This window comes from Harmonia axyridis, chromosome 3 (assembly GCF_914767665.1).
Source record: "Harmonia axyridis chromosome 3, icHarAxyr1.1, whole genome shotgun sequence".
NCBI classification, from domain to species: Eukaryota; Metazoa; Arthropoda; class Insecta; order Coleoptera; family Coccinellidae; genus Harmonia; species Harmonia axyridis.
In genome coordinates this window covers 3861045-3876864 of record NC_059503.1, presented here as the reverse complement: position 1 = coordinate 3876864, position 15820 = coordinate 3861045, and the positions used below count along the sequence as shown (strand labels likewise).

Here is a 15820-nt window from a genome sequence, read left to right as displayed (position 1 = left end):
TGAACCCAGTGAAAATATACAATATAATTCAGTGCAGATTTTTTGTTGTCAAAAGGGTTTGTCATTTTTCTTCAATCATGTTGTCAATTTTTGGAAATGGTTAGTGTTTCAAAAATTAATGTACGTGGCATCTATCATTGGGGTAAGATATTGTCTCTTTATTTTGAAAATATATTCATTACTCTCCAGATTTCAGTCAACTAATTGGAACGCTAGTCATAAAAATTAAGAACATTTCCTTTAATTAAATCAAAGTAGCTAATATTTTGGAAAGCCAATAGTAATTTCCTTTTTGTCCAGTCGGACTTATGTTTATAGAAGTGATGGTGTTATCGATAAAGGAAATTATGAGTTAAACACCTGAAAAACTATGATAAGCTTTGAGTCATTCAATTTTTATATCAAATAATTATCATCGAATTATAACAATACCCCCTACCGTTGTTCTGTGATTGCGCAAACATCGATTTTAGACGTAGTTTCAATTGAACATAATTTATCAACTTAGATAAGAGAATATCTTAATAATTTGAATTCCTCTTGTCAAAAATTTGAAGTAAGATGTTAAGATGAAGCTTTAAAACATCCAATATTCATGAAAGACTGAAATCTCAATCCTAAATTATGAAAAAATGTACCCTTCAAAGATCCCATTATTCAATAGTAACCTCAAACTTGCAGCCGAAATAAGTAACCTAAAAGGATACTTTTTTCCAAGATCCATTCTGGTTTTACAGAAACTATATCTATTGGATAATTTCAGGATATTCAAGAATGTAAGGGATAAATTGCAGACGATTTTGACAAAGGGAAAATTTGTTGGTTTGTTCCGGAAAAATAGATACGTTTTTCCCAGATCGTTCAGTAAACATCAAACTAGTTTCTTAATAAATCTATGGACAAGGCAGTGCGAATGTGTACTAGCTCAAAAGGTTGGAAAAACATATCAGATGTTTAACATTTATTCCAAGTTGTGGGAAGATAAGAGAGTAAGAGAGATTATTTCTCGAATGAAAATAACTGGAAAGAAAAAAAGTAAAGAGATCATGTTGGGTGCAGTTTCATTAGCTGCTTTTGAATGGGACAAGTATAGAATTCCTGAACAAGATATGAAAAGCCGAATTGGAGATTTTACATATGTTTATACTCTCAGGGATAAAACACTATGTCATAACTGCCACAAAAAAAATCCAATGGAAAATTCCGAAAATATCTGCCACTGTGATGATTTCAAATCGCCCAATCCCCCTATCAAGTATGATAATTGGGAAACTTTTATAGAGAAAAAAGATTTAGTTGTGTGGAGAAGATTACTTGAGTCTGGTCATTATGAGTACAAAGTCTATGGTTCTTACAATGATGTATCAGCTGAAGAATTCTTAAGCGTTCAAGTTGATACAACCTACCGAAGAATGTGGGATACTACAGCCATAGTTTTAGATGTTGTAGAGCAAGATCCGAATCCTAAAAATAACTGTGAAGTTATTTATTGGGAAATGTTATGGCCAGTATGTATAGCCATAAGACTTTCTTATTCTATAATATTTTATTATGATTTAATTTCAGATGATGTTTGCGAATCGCGACTATGTTTTTCTCCGCCGTTACTTGGTAGACTACAAGACAAATTCAATTATTTTGGCAAATAGAAGCATAACACATCCCAAATACCCTGATAGACAAGATAAATTTAGGGTGAAAGATTACTGGTCTTATATGGTCATAAAACCTTATACAGAATTGAACAAACATGGCATCGAGTTTGTTTTAACATATTATGACAATCCTGGAGTCAGTATTCCATCGAAAGTTACCACATGGGTCGCCATGAGGGCTATGCCTGATTTTCTAGAAAGACTCAGAGATGCCGCCAAAAAGTACAAGGCTTATTGTAAACAGTATGGTGTTCAATGCATCTGCCTCCTCAAAGAAAGGGAAACAACTGAAGTGGAATATCCTGAAGACAATCTCTACTATTTTCTTGATTCTGAGGAAGATTTGATAACAGATAATACAATATCTGAACCTCAACATAACCTAAAAAAGAGGTTTTACAAAAGACAGCATCCTGATCCTCCAAAACCATCAAATAGGTCCCCAAAAAACGATGTAGAAACCAGAAAACAAACTGATACCCCTCCAACTACCAATTCGATAATTCAAAGAGGCACAAAAAATTTTTGGAAGTACCTTCACCCCTCCTACTATATTAGTTGATGAAAACAGCTGGGGTTTTATGAATGTAGCTTTCATCTTGTATCACGAAACAAAAATAATCTGAATTATAAATCTGTATATATTTGGTAACAGATTTTTTATTTACTTCAAAACTTCTATTACAACAGAATAAGATATTCAAAGTTTTTTATTGAATTTAAAATTATTGTAATATATTGATGTTTAAAAAAAAAGTTTTTCCTTCTCACCATTACGTGGATATTTCATTGAGGCAGGATGAATACTAGAAAGTATGTAAAGGTGCCTTTTAGGGATTCCATATTTTTGTGACCAAATTTTTCTTGTGCAATATTGTTTTCTGCAACACTTGAAAAAATTATTATTTTGCTATCCAAGAGGGAGACCAAGACAAAAATCCTGACATTTCTAAATTCATCAGATAAATTACAATTAAACAATTTTCTAACCTCCATTCCATTTTGATATCTTCTATTCTACCAGAGTTATGTTAAAAAAAAAACCCTTTTTCATAATGTTTTTTGTGTTTTACAGCTCACTCGAAATTTTTGGAATATAGTACTAAAAGCAGCTTAATATAATGTTTGCATATTTCATCTAACAGAAAGTAACTGAAATCACCCAACTTTGTAATGAAGTTAATTTTTAGAGGAAAAATCATAACTTCTAATATTCTTATATTTATTCACATTTACAATAAATAAAAGCTAAAAATATCACATTGGTTGCAGTTAACTAAATTTCTTTAAGTTCATTTGGTTATGTACTGTTTCAGTCTTCCCCTTCTTCGTACAGACTTTCGTGTTGAAATTTTAAAACTTCATTTCCATAACTACTCCAACCTGGAAGTAAGTATCTAGCAAATATCTCCAAACACTGGGGTGTTTTTGGCATATATAATTTCAGTAATTCCACCAATGGCGGTTTGTGAGAATGCAACGCACTAGGAATGCTCAATACCAATTTTCCATTTGGGGGACTTTCGATTCTTCGGTTCTTTTTACTACCAAATATGATCTGTTCAAAAGGTTGTTTGCAAGGAGGCTCAGAAAAATTACAGATTGGTTCTCCAGTTTTCGTAACTTTCAACCAATACCATTTAGAGATGAATTCAATCCCCCATTTGGGGAATATCTCGTCTTTCAAGGCATTTATATGTTGAGGAGAATTTGTACACCAGACAACTACCAAACTATCTTCATGTAATAAATTTTCTAGCTTTAAATCTTTTAAGTCATCATTATACATCATTTCATATGCATGGTTACTTCTCTTTCTTTTTCTCCGTATGTATTTATTCCACCAAGGTGGGTCAAGTAGGATTAAATCAAACTTTTTGGCAGGTATATATTTGGACAAATCTTTGGTATTTCTGCAGAAAAATTCACAGTTTTGAGGAAATATATAGATACTGTCACAAACTTCTCTGTATATATTGGGCCCCACATTTGCACCTTCCGCATTTATTACTGCTAGGTTGTTTGTTTGCTCATATATTTTGGCACTCATTTCCAAAGCACAAGTATTATTATTTACCTTATCAGAATCAGGACTGAAATGAAATTTGAATTCATCAAATAAATTATCGTAAACATTCTTAATCCATAGTACTTCTTCGTCATTTATAACCGGTTTTTTCCACTCGCTACTATCTATACCTTTTCTTTTGCCGTTCTTTCGTATGTATGGAACATTTATTTGAAATAATTCTTTCTTGAATTTGATTCCTTTACCCATAGGAATATATTGGTAAACCATTGAAATATAGTCGAAATGGGATATGAGCCATCCCAAACCGGAAGTGCAAACTATTGACATTCTCTTTCACGTTATTTCCATCTTTATGTTAGACTTCTTCCTAATTAATGTTTTCCTTACAATGAGGAAATCTTTTGATAAATAAAGAGTAAAGACGTCTGAAGTTTTAAAATGAGGTTAGTTTAGTTTAAATATTCTCTGACCGCTTTCCAAGAACACAAACTTTCTTATTATTTTGGATAGATTATTCCTGTGAAATTTTTTGAGTAGTTACTTTGAGATTGAATTATCAATCTCAATGACAGAATTTTTCATTAATCGAAGAAGGAAAAATGATATAGCAGTTTTTTTTCAGAAATAAAAATATTTCTTTATAGGGCAGGATTTAAGGCTTCACTAAAGAAAACTCAATTTTTGTCTCGAGTCTTAATGAACTTTTAGTCTATGGATTAATTTGATTTTTTGAAATTTATTGTTCAAACAAAAACTATCTGAAATAGAATGTTTTGATGTTGAAATTTTTTTTGTGGTCGAAATCATCAAATACATAATGTTGTGAAACCCGTTTATACAGGTTGTTAGTGAATGAGTACAATAAACTTCATTCATTCCCTACATGAAAAATTAATGGTTGTTTGCTATATAAATTTAGTGTTCTTAAAAACTGAATATTTGTCTTAATTTTTTTATGAAAAAAATAGTACGCCACTGAGGTATTTCGAACTGAAAAGCAGTTTCGAGGTGCACGTTCGCAACAAAAAAATCTTCTTTTTGAATAGGGCGCCATATTTAATAATAATTTAATAGCATGAGAGATTTTTTTTCACAAGTTGAATGAACAATTCAAAAATGATATTTTAGCTTGTAATATCTCAGTGGCGTAGCATTTAAAAAAAAAAAGGAATCATTACCAATGATGAACATAAAATTTTTAATTGCATGTCTAATGCGCAATAAGTACATCTTGAAACCCTCTTGATTTAATTTCAACTCTAAGTTTCAGAGCCAGTCAGTTAAAAAAATTCAACACCCTGTATATTGATTTTTTGAACTTGCATAGTTCAACTTGATATTATAGAAATACTTTATCAATAATTAAATTTCATAGTAGATGGAAACAAAATAAATAAATACTCAATGATTAAATTAGAATAAGTTTATTGGGGATTATTTTTAATATAACTGCAAAGTTGACTCATTATAAATGCAGAGATTACATGCTAAGTATTTTAAATGGAGGATTCTTATTGCCAAAACAAAACCCAATACAAACCTCTAAGAGGAAACTTTCAATTATTAACACCAAGTTAACTAGATGGAATGATTCTTAGCATAGATGTAATAAAATTTTTTTATCTCTAATTCAAATTAAAAAAATTTGAGAGAAAGTTACATTTCGATTGATAAGGGCAAGTATTGAAGATTACTTGGGATTGGAAGTTGTGAAACTAATGACGCAAGTATATTTTCCAACATTGACAAATGTTTTCGAGTTAGGGAAATGAAACTTTGCCCCAAACACAATCAAATAGGTAACTTATGATAATTGACCGCATTCTGCGACAACAATTTTCTTTGTCGTTTTTCCTGACTGGGATCCCATAGCTTCAAGTTTCTTAACTACATCCATGCCTTCTACTACTGAACCAAAGACAACGTGTCTGTTGTCCAACCATGAGGTTTTCACGGTGGTGATAAAGAACTGTGATCCGTTGGTGTCGGGTCCAGCGTTAGCCATGGACATGACTCCAGCACCAGTGTGTTTGAGGGTGAAGTTCTCATCAGGGAATTTGTTTCCATAGATAGATTTACCTCCAGTACCATTGTGGTTGGTGAAATCGCCTCCTTGGCACATGAAGTTGGGGATTACTCTATGGAAGGTGGATCCTCTATAACCGAAACCTTTTTCTCCTGTACAGAGAGCTCTGAAGTTCTCAGCTGTTTTTGGAACAACGTCGCTTCTGAGCTAAGGAACATTGAAACGAATTTTTACTATTGAATAATATAATAAATTTCATTATTTCTAGTTTCTTTGAACAAGTAACAAATTTTATAAGCTGCATTCAAGAAAAAGAAGATCAAATTTTATGTTTTTTGCCAAATGCCATAGAAAATTAAGTATTCAAAAACGTATCCATCAGCTTAGGGTTAGGTGTTATAAATTTGCCGCTATTTTTAGATGAGAATTTAGGAACATCACAACACTAAAAAGGAAAATAAATCTATTGTTCTAATATCGCCGACAATTCTCCATATGAATAATTTCTTGCTATTGATTGATGTGTACCAGTAATCAAGCTGTCTATATCAACAAAAATCAATGAAATATGAAAGCTGCTAACTACAAATCTATAATTTCACTAGGTCAAGGAAATTTTTTCAATTCCTTCGCTGTAAGAGCTTCGTTCATTTTTAACGAATTTGAAAATTTCAAGGATTTTGGAGACGGTAATTTCAAATAAATATTCGATATTAACAGATAAAATTTCTCGATGATTTGAAAAATTGACGCAAACTTATACGGATACGAAAAAATATAAAAAAAGTATTATAACTACTTTTATGAAGAATTCAAATTTTTTTAATGATTTCAAGCGAAAAAACTAGGATTTCTAATAAGAAACACGCAATACAATCGCCTGGAATTTTTCTAGATATTTATAGTAACAACAAGAATAAAACGTGGTTCACTCCTTAGTACAAATAAGTTAAGGAAGTTTTCCTATTATGTCAATTATAGAATGCTGTGAAGAAAAGCATTTGAATCTCTGTAAATCGCAAATTTATTTGAATAAATAAAATGATAAAATTCCTAATCATAACATATACATTTCAAAATAATCTATTTTAGGAAGTAAATACAATTTATGATTACATTAAGCAATTTGATAACGTGCACCGTCATGTGCTGATCAAACGACATGGGACGCCATAAAAATTTCCATAAGAAATTACATGCTTTACTGGAATCAACTAAAGAAATACCAAAAATATAAAATTCTACAAAACTCTATGGGTATCAGAAAAATTGAATAAGGCGTTATAAAAAGCAGATGACTCATTAGGAATGATGAGAAATCAAAGCAGCCGAGTACAACTGGACAATGTCGTGATTACTTAGCCGGCAAATCAGAACAATCTTATAAGAATATTTACCTCCATAACGATCCTTCCAACAGGTTGGCTATCAGCGGTCATATCGAAATATACTTTTGGTAGACTCATTTTGTTCGAGAATTGTCTTAACACAGAGGTAGTAAAAGAAAGCTCTGAACTCAACTTACTCTTGCCGGCGAGTGCGCCTTGTAAGGAACTCGATCGAAATGAGAGAGAAGCCAATCTAAACGCCGCTTCCGATTGACGGGAAAGGATGGAGAAGGCCATGATCGAAATGAGCGGATATACTGCCTTAGTCAAAATAAATGCTGCGCCATATGCTCGTTATCCTTTGTGTTGTCCTTGTTTAGCACATGGCGGAAATTGATATCCATATGAGAGCGGCAATTTCAAACAGGGCATTACACATGATAAAATTACATGTGTTTTGGTGCCTTTTTATTCGATTTCTTTGTTTTTAGGGAAATGAAGACGATTCGAATGTTAATTTTATTTGGAATAGATACATTTATTTCATAGAAGAGGACATGGAAGGAATAAGTAATGTTTTGAGTATGTTCAAATACATACGAAGTAATAAATAATTATTATAGAATTTGAGCTTGTCATACTAAGGATTATTGGTCATAGTTCTCATCTTTCTGTTTGTCTGTTCTGAGGGCTTTCATTTTGCTCCAATGTTTGTAATTTTTCGAATTTTGAGCCTAGATGAGGTTCAATTCTCTGACGAAGAAGTTGAGGTTAAAATAGATTCTGTCTGTCCATCCCCCGTGTACATAATAACTCTTGGTGTGCCTAACTCTCTAAGGGAATGTGCTTGAGACTTGAAATATTTTTGGATTCAGAGTCCTAATAAGTTTTATTTGAACTGGGGTCGTTGTGGCTCGGTAAGCCTTCCGGGAACTGCGAGCATGTAGATCTTTTGTCCTCTATATTTAGGTTGAGTTTGTTGATGGAAAAAATCGGTTTGATGGTTATGGAGTTTTATCAATAATTGAAGAAATACCCACCCGTTTTAATTAAAATTTAGAAATTAGTTGCAAAATTATAGATTTTTTTCAAAATAGATTTTGGATGTTTTTCTTTCATTATTTGTTGTCGATATATCGAAAGAGAAATATATTTTTTCCAAGTATAATAATATTTGCTTCCTTAAGAAAATTCTTCCAATAAGGTCAAAAGAAAATATGTTGTAATATCACGTTATTCCCTGACTCAATATAGGATGTTTTGACTTCAGAAGACTACATTGAATATTTCATGAAAAGATTTCATGTATAAGAATTTTAAGAAACACTTGGATAATAAATATAAGATATTTTAATAGATTTTTTTATCAAATGGTATTCTTTTTGTTTTTCAGAAACGTATATTTTAAAATTGAATATTCCCCTTGGATTATTTTGGCCTGTCTTTCCTTAAATTATCAGAATATCGGGGCTTGTGAGACGAGTGTAGAAAATAAATAGGTACACATAAGGAAATGAAACAGCAAGTCAACTTATCTTACAATTCTATTTCAATCGATTAAATACAATAAAACTCATTTAGAATGACTCTTTTCATCCATAGGCTCATCGACTTCCATCTCCGATTTCACATCTTTCTCCCATCTAGATTTACCTTCATCTTTTTCTTTCTTATCTCTATCGCCGTCTTTTTCCTTTTTCATACTTTCTTCTTTATTGATCGAGGTACTTTTAAGGACGGGGTCTATTTTGTCTCTTATTTCAGTCAACGTTGTTTGAAACAATTTCGAATACGCCTGAAAATTCAAAATTATAAACAATTTCCTTCACTTCATGGAAATTCTCTATTTACTCACCAAGGTTTTTGATAAAGTATCTTCGCTATTCCTGAATTTATCTTTGTACTCCTTCAGTTCAGAATTTATACGTTTAATATGCTGATTGGCTTTTTCATATTTGTCGCTGAGCTTGTTGTTTTCATTTTTAAGGCTTGAAACTCGAGAATCTGCTTCTATTCGGGCCTTGTCACTTCTCTCCAGTTGTAACATTAACTTACCAACGTCCACAAGAGCACCTTGAAACATAACCATACCTACAAAAAATAATTCATTAAACCGAATTGCAAGATTTATGAAAATTGGCTAAATTTCACATGTTCCTTCAAAAGCATTTGATATTTAGGACAAAGTTCCTTAAAGGGTAAACCGATCTGAAACCTGCGCGATTGCAGAAGGAAGTAGTCCTAGAGCACTGATGTGTTTCTGGAATCCTGCTCCATCTCTTTTAACATCAAGAAGCTATCCCGTGAAGATTTATTCTACGTTTTATAAGCCAGCGGTAATGATTATTCAAAACTAAAACATGAAATAACTCCTCATGAATTAAAGAGGAGAAATTAACAGGAGAAAGCGACATTCAAGTATACCTTGAACAAAATGGAACATCGGTAAAGAAGGTGGACTGGCAGCGAGAAAAGAAATAATGAAAGGCGTATTGTAAAGGGTGTTTTTTTCGAGGTATATAACTTTAAGTTGGCATTACTGTTCAAGATGGCGACCGATTTAACAGCTGTCGAGTGATTTATTCTCAGTTTGGTTTGGCAATTCACCATAATAGACTCACGCCTGAACAACGCTTGCAAATAGTGCAATTTTATTTCGAAAATAATGGTTCTGTGCGGAATACGTATCGCGCACTACGTCCATTTTATTTTGTTTAGCGATGAAGCGCACTTCTGGTTGAATGGCTACGTCAACAGACAAAACTGCCGCATTTGGAGTGAAGCTAATCCTCAAGTGTATGTTGAAACACCGTTACATCCAGAAAAACTGACTGTTTGGTGCGCTTTATGGGCTGGTGGAATCATTGGTCCGTACTTCTTCAAAAACGATAATGGCCAGAACGTTACAGTCAATGGTGATCGGTATAGAGCCATGATTACTAACTTTTTCATTCCTGAATTGAACAACCATGATGTCCAGGAGCTGTGGTTCCAACAAGACGGCGCAACATGTCACACATCTCGTGCCACAATCGATTTATTGAAAGACACGTTTGGTGACCGCCTAATTTCACGTTTTGGACCTGTGAATTGGCCTCCAAGATCTTGTGATTTAACACCGCTAGACTACTTTCTGTGGGGCTATGTAAAGTCATTGGTCTATGCGGATAAGCCACAAACCCATGACCATTTCGAAGACAACATTCGCCGTGTTATTGCCGATATAAGGCCACAAATGTTGGAAAAAGTCATCGAAAATTGGACGTCCAGATTCGACTACATCGGAGTCAGCCGTGGCGGTCATATGCCAGAAATCATATTTAAAATGTAATGCCACAAGATTATCTTGCGGATAAATAAAATTCATGTCAATCGAATAATCCATCGTTGTTTTATTGCAATTTAAAGTTCTATAGCTCTAAAAAAAAACACCCTTTTTTATGGCGTAGGATCCACAGGGTGCTCCAAATTCGATGTTCACTGAAAGCGTCTCGAGAACTAAAAGGCTTAGAGATCCATGATCTGTTTTCTGATATTTTATTATTTCGTAAAAAAGATCAGGGGTGCTTGAAGATTTCTTATACTTCTCGAGATCCTTTCAGTGAGCATTGAATTTGAGGCACCCTGTATATTTCTCCGCAAATTTTTTCCCCTCAATCAGCAGCTATAGAGCAAGAGGTCAGGCTCTATGAACATACCTTATCCTCTGTATAAAGATTATTTTGGCGTAACAAAAATATTAATTATTCAATCTTACCCTCTGTGCTCTTTACTTCTTGTGTAGACTTTGTTTCAATTTTCCTATCAGTTTCTTTCTCATCAATGAATAATGGAAGGAGTTTATTGTTCCCTACGGCCATATCTTTGACAACCGCTTCTTCCAATTCTTCCTTGATCGGCGATTCCTCATCTTTTGATTTATCAGTCAATTTTCTATAATGTAAACTATCTCTGGTGATCACTTTACCCACCAGTTTCCTTATTTGCGCCCTAGACAGACTCAGACCTAAATTATATAAGAGATCTTCGATATCTTTGTCGAATATATAGCCACAATGAGTTTGGTCAAAATAAACAAACGACAGTAGGAGGTGTTTGTGTTTGGTGTACAATTTAACACGGCTCTTTTTCTTATCTTTATCTTTCTTTTTGTCCTTTTCGTCATCTTCTTCACCATCTTCATCGTCATCACTGTCATATGATTTCCTATCACTCTTCTTTGATTCGGACTTCTTTTTATCTTCGTCTCTACTCTCATCACTTTTTTTATCTCTCTCATCTTCTTTTTGTTGCTTGTCATCATCTTCCTTCTTTTCTCCATCTTTCTTCTTATCCTCGTCCTTCTTCTTATCTTCGTGCTTTTTCTTATCACTCTTATCATCTCCTTTACGGTCGTCTTTCTCGCGTTTTTTTGGTTCTTCTTTCTCTTTTGGTTTTTCTGGCAGTTGACATAATGCTCTATAAATAAAAATTAACACATATAAAGACATATTGATTCAAAAAACCGTTTGAATGTCTCACTTATATATATTGAATCCAAAATCTCGCATAAGCATTTCATTGAAAAGTTCGGCGAATAGAGATACTTCGAAAAAGTGTTCCTTGGTATCTTCGGGTCTATAATCTAGAAGAAGGGATAAAGACATAACTGTACAATCGAATTTGCCAGATTTAGCTGTCTTGGACGGATGGACTATGATGTGCTGTTGATCTGGCAGTGTATAACGTTTTTGTAGGAGGGCCTTCTCTTTTTCGTCCAGTTTTTTTTCCTCCACCTGCAAAGTTGATACTCTTAGAATAAACATGGAAGCTATGAAAATCTACAAACATTCAAGCAGAGAGAGAGAGAGAAAAGACACCAAACATGCATAGCGGCTAGTTATTAGCAATAGATACTAGTCAGAAGGACAGGGGATTAATTAAACTTTCATCAGAAAGACCACTCTGTTGAAAAACGAGCTTCTCACCTCTGGTTTCTTCTCTTCTTGCACGACAGCCTCAGGTTCGGAATCCACAACACTTTCTTTTGCTTCATTATCATTGTCGTTTTCGGTTTCTGTCTTTAGTAATTTTCCAAGTCTTGCCGCCAGTTGTGATTTCAATCCTTTGATGTTGGCACCACGAGCATTGAGTTCCTTCTTCAAATCGTTGACAGTCATTGTCTTCACATCCAAGAGTGAGTAATGAGTGGGATCCACCTTGTCCAAACTTTGTTCTTCTTCCTGTAGATCGTAGAAATCCAAAATAAGTAACCGGCAACGAATAAAAAAAAAATTTAAAAAATTCACACGCAATACACTTCCATACACCATCCATACAGAATTTCTTTGTACTTAAAAAATGTTTTGTAGTCACACATTTTATCTCCTAAAAATCCTTCATTCTGGAAGAATGTAGTGCGGGGAGGCATGAGGCCTCCAAATCACCTGCAACACTGCACACCTAATAATTCCTAACCTAGTTATAGTAGTACGTATACACAGATAAAAATAATAAAAATGCCTTTTCATCGAGTTGAGCCTCTTCCATTGGCTCCTGGTCGGACTTCAGCTCGCGTTCTAGCACCTTTTGGTAGGACTGCACAAGGTTGTCCCACTCAAGGCGAGTTGGTACACAGCTCCACACATCAGGCAGATAGATGACCACCGTCTCGACTCTAGCAGGAATGGTTTTCCCCTTGTGAACAGACTCGCTGCGATGGTAATACAGCTCCACGAACCGGTACCTAAATGAAGAAGAACACAGAAGGGGGTGAGCATGAATATGTGGACCTGATTCGGAAGAACAGAAAAGGGGACAAACACTTAAGTCTAGTTCTGTCGGTCTGCAACTGAAATTCCCTGTCCCAATACTCGGATTTTCCTATACACAACTAATTCTAAAGGGGCTCACGGTATGTTTATTTTGATAAACGTGTCTCTGTCTCCCTTTGTAACAGGGAGAACCCTATTTCGAGACATGATCAGTTGGGACCTAAAATGTTTTGAGATTATCGAGTTTTTTATGCGAGGGTGAAGCTGAATTTATTCAGAAACTTTAGAAAGCGTTTCTAATTGTTTGAAAGCGTTAAACTCAAGTTTTACTCCTCTTAAGCTGAGAAAATAAAGATTTTCCGCTGAGAGATTTCATTCTGATTTTAACAAAAAATGAGTATTTTAGGAGCAATCAATGGATGCTAATTTTATTCATTCCATTCAGGATGGAAATTATATCAGCCAAATGACCGCCACAGCTATGGTTGCAGCACCATATCCTTTTTGAAATTGTTTCATTGAAAATGAATGTTAAGACCTAAGTCTATATGCAAAATACAGTGTAATGTTATTTGTGGAATGCCTTATTCCCAAATCGACGAGGAATTGACAAACCTGGGTTTTGGACAACAGGCTATAGCAGCAATATTCTTTTTGTATCCGTTTTATACTATTTTGAAGCACTTGTTTGTAGTTGATAGAAAAATATTCTCATAATTTATTTTTTGGTCAGTGTATAATTTTGATTATATAAAAACATTTGGAAAAATTGACCAATTCTCAGTACTTTTCTGACATATGATTATTTTATCCGAAACTCACCAGATTAATTAAGAATTTTTTAAAATTTCTATTTATATTCAGCTTGACCCTCATATTCATTGATGGAACTTTATTGGTTGATTCTGTTCTAGTTCTATTTATTCAAATTTATACAGATATTTTTAGAATAAATGGATTTTTATTATTGAAATGGATTTGAAATTTTTAACTTTACTTTTATATTCTAATAATTTCGTCTAAATTAGTTCTTTTGAGATTTTTTTTCTATATATTACGATGGAATCATTAAAATTAGCTCAATCTTTTCAGGTTTCCCCTTAGAATTTCACTTAAATAAGCCTGAATGTCACAAAAGTACTTACCATTGTGTACAATTTGACAAATCAATTCCGGTGAGAGCCTTGCATGTTCTAATAGCAGTACGAATAAGGACCGATGGATCCTTCTCAGGATTGAGACCATCTAGAGATGGACTCCAAGGACCACCGATGGCCATTGTTTCGTTTTTACCTCTTAGACCGACAAGAAAGTTGATGAGACGTGAGGGGTGAATATAGTCTTTTTCATCTGCATCCCTATCTTTTTTTTCTTCGTCCTCTGCCATTGCACACGATTTATGATAGAGTTCCTCAATTCCGGGCACATTGATCAACATAACCTGAAAAAATTTTTCATGTGTTGCAAATAATGCTTAAGAGAAATTCGTTATACAAACCTTGGCTGAAAACAGGTAATCTGAGTCTGACGGTTCTAATACAGCATCATTCTCTACCACTGGTTCGGTTTCTTTACTCATGATGTGATATGAGCAAGGCTTACTAAGTGAAAATGGCTTATTTGAAGGAAAGGCTTTAGTCCATTCAAAGTTACTGTGGAAGAAATCAGACGGAATATACATGTTAGCATACCTCCTACGAACCTCCAAAACATCTGCATTGAATCTACAAGGAAATAATAGAAAATATTAAATTCAATTTTTATCATTCAGTTAAGAAACTTACAAGTTCAATGCAATCTTTGGAATTTGTACCATATATCTTGGAACTATTCTTGGTCTCCTTCTCACTTTTGGAGAACGGGACCTTCTTCTAATAGGAGATTTTTTGTCTTCCTTCTCTCTCGCTCTTTGTTGTCTTTCTTCTCGTCTTCTTTTTCTTTCAACCTCCTCATCTTCACGATCTCTCTCACGAGATCTTTCTCTTCCTCGACCACCAGCTGAAGCTTTAGGTCTATTACTATTACTCCTACTACTGCTGAAATTACCTAAAATAACATGAGTTATTACTGATGTACTATTTTTATACTATTCATTTTCTTACTATTTGGTTCAGGGGGAGGTACTGCATTATATCCTGAAGAATTGTAGTTTTTAGATGACGAGTTACTACTAGAATGACGATTTGATTGTTGTTGATTATTTCCACTTGAGGTTGGTAAAACTTGAATTCGAGTTGCATTCCATTTGAATGGCATGGAAGGATTGTAAGAAGCTTCAACTAAAACTCGATCTCCAACAGAAGGATTTAAACCCTTCGAGCAAGCATTCGTTTGAAAAAAGACTTCTTCATCGACAAATCCAAAGTTATCATGAACCTTAGTCACAGTACCAGTAAAAACCCTCTGCTTCGTATTTGTATTGTTGCTGCTCAGTTGAGATAAAGGGGGTAAATTTTGTGATGTTTGAAATGCAGCAGTATTCAACGCCCTCGGGTTAGGGTACGAAACTTGTTGAAAGATTTGGTTTGATGCCAACTGTGAAGCGCCAAGAGCATTATTGGCCATTTGCTGCAAACCAATTCCTAAATTTTGCTGTTGGATACCTAAAGCATTCTGAAATACTTGGGGATGTTGCTGCTGGAATTGTAATACAGCAGTATTATTCATATTTCCCATTTGATTCATCATTTGAGGTACATTAAGTCCTTGGTTATTTTGAGACACCATATTTTGAGGATTGTTGTTCCTGCCCCATGCTGGGTTTTTACCACCCGCAAATTGTCCTAAATTATTGCTCATTGAGGAAATTTTATTACTATATCGAAAACTAGAATACCTATAATATAACTAGTTAAATTATCAGAAAACTCAACCACTTTGATTGATTGCCGAGAAGCTGTTCGAAACCATAGATTCGAAGCACAGAGTGAAGAGGGAACGCTCTCATCTTCAAAATAGAGAGGACTTTTTTTTGTTTTGAATACTTTTTTATTTCATTTACATGAGTCTCAGAAAGTGAGTATTGC

General features: G+C 34.0%; 4 protein-coding genes across 5 annotated transcripts; 1 reads left to right on the top strand and 3 right to left on the bottom strand.

Moving 5' to 3' along the window:
- The first annotated feature begins 23 nt into the window (after positions 1 to 23).
- Positions 24 to 2307, top strand: LOC123675826 (stAR-related lipid transfer protein 7, mitochondrial-like). Of its 2 annotated transcripts, XM_045611367.1 has the most exons (3): positions 24 to 142; positions 764 to 1508; positions 1567 to 2307. In XM_045611367.1, the coding sequence occupies exons 2-3, from the start codon at positions 951 to 953 to the stop codon at positions 2215 to 2217; spliced, it is 1209 nt and encodes a 402-aa protein (XP_045467323.1). In that variant the 5' UTR covers positions 24 to 142; positions 764 to 950; the 3' UTR covers positions 2218 to 2307. The 2 variants fall into 2 exon arrangements, with proteins under 2 accessions (XP_045467323.1, XP_045467322.1); XM_045611366.1 differs by lacking the exon at positions 24 to 142 and having other exon boundaries at positions 456 to 1508.
- A 551-nt stretch (positions 2308 to 2858) lies between these two features.
- Positions 2859 to 4149, bottom strand: LOC123675829 (N(6)-adenine-specific methyltransferase METTL4). The gene has a single exon (XM_045611371.1). The coding sequence runs from the start codon at positions 4012 to 4014 to the stop codon at positions 2968 to 2970; it is 1047 nt and encodes a 348-aa protein (XP_045467327.1). The 5' UTR covers positions 4015 to 4149; the 3' UTR covers positions 2859 to 2967.
- Positions 4150 to 5095: 946 nt separating this feature from the next.
- On the bottom strand, positions 5096 to 7360 carry LOC123675832 (peptidyl-prolyl cis-trans isomerase). Its single transcript, XM_045611374.1, has 2 exons — positions 7111 to 7360; positions 5096 to 5920 (listed from the first exon to the last, which is right to left on the bottom strand). Exons 1-2 carry the CDS (start codon positions 7336 to 7338, stop codon positions 5492 to 5494), a joined length of 657 nt encoding a protein of 218 aa, XP_045467330.1. The 5' UTR covers positions 7339 to 7360; the 3' UTR covers positions 5096 to 5491.
- Positions 7361 to 8567: 1207 nt separating this feature from the next.
- Positions 8568 to 15709, bottom strand: LOC123675822 (cell division cycle and apoptosis regulator protein 1-like). Its single transcript, XM_045611357.1, has 10 exons — positions 14897 to 15709; positions 14579 to 14840; positions 14293 to 14518; positions 13940 to 14235; positions 12544 to 12766; positions 12009 to 12263; positions 11563 to 11816; positions 10799 to 11499; positions 8897 to 9132; positions 8568 to 8836 (listed from the first exon to the last, which is right to left on the bottom strand). The coding sequence occupies exons 1-10, from the start codon at positions 15591 to 15593 to the stop codon at positions 8615 to 8617; spliced, it is 3372 nt and encodes a 1123-aa protein (XP_045467313.1). The 5' UTR covers positions 15594 to 15709; the 3' UTR covers positions 8568 to 8614.
- Between the last annotated feature and the right edge of the window lie 111 nt (positions 15710 to 15820).

Bases quoted from the DNA above. Each gene is read 5' to 3' on its own strand.
- LOC123675832 (XM_045611374.1), bottom strand. From the start codon at position 7,338: ATGGCCTTCTCCATCCTTTCCCGTCAATCGGAAGCGGCGTTTAGATTG. The intron at 5,921-7,110 runs GTAAATATTCTT...AATGTTCCTTAG, and splicing joins TTGGAAGGATCGTTATGGAG to CTCAGAAGCGACGTTGTTCC.
- LOC123675822 (XM_045611357.1), bottom strand. From the start codon at position 15,593: ATGAGCAATAATTTAGGACAATTTGCGGGTGGTAAAAACCCAGCATGG. The intron at 9,133-10,798 runs GTAAGATTGAAT...TATTTTTTGTAG, and splicing joins AGAAGTAAAGAGCACAGAGG to GTATGGTTATGTTTCAAGGT. The intron at 8,837-8,896 runs GTGAGTAAATAG...TTGAATTTTCAG, and splicing joins ATACTTTATCAAAAACCTTG to GCGTATTCGAAATTGTTTCA.
- LOC123675829 (XM_045611371.1), bottom strand. From the start codon at position 4,014: ATGTCAATAGTTTGCACTTCCGGTTTGGGATGGCTCATATCCCATTTC.
- LOC123675826 (XM_045611366.1), top strand. From the start codon at position 633: ATGTACCCTTCAAAGATCCCATTATTCAATAGTAACCTCAAACTTGCA. The intron at 1,509-1,566 runs GTATGTATAGCC...ATTTAATTTCAG, and splicing joins ATTGGGAAATGTTATGGCCA to ATGATGTTTGCGAATCGCGA.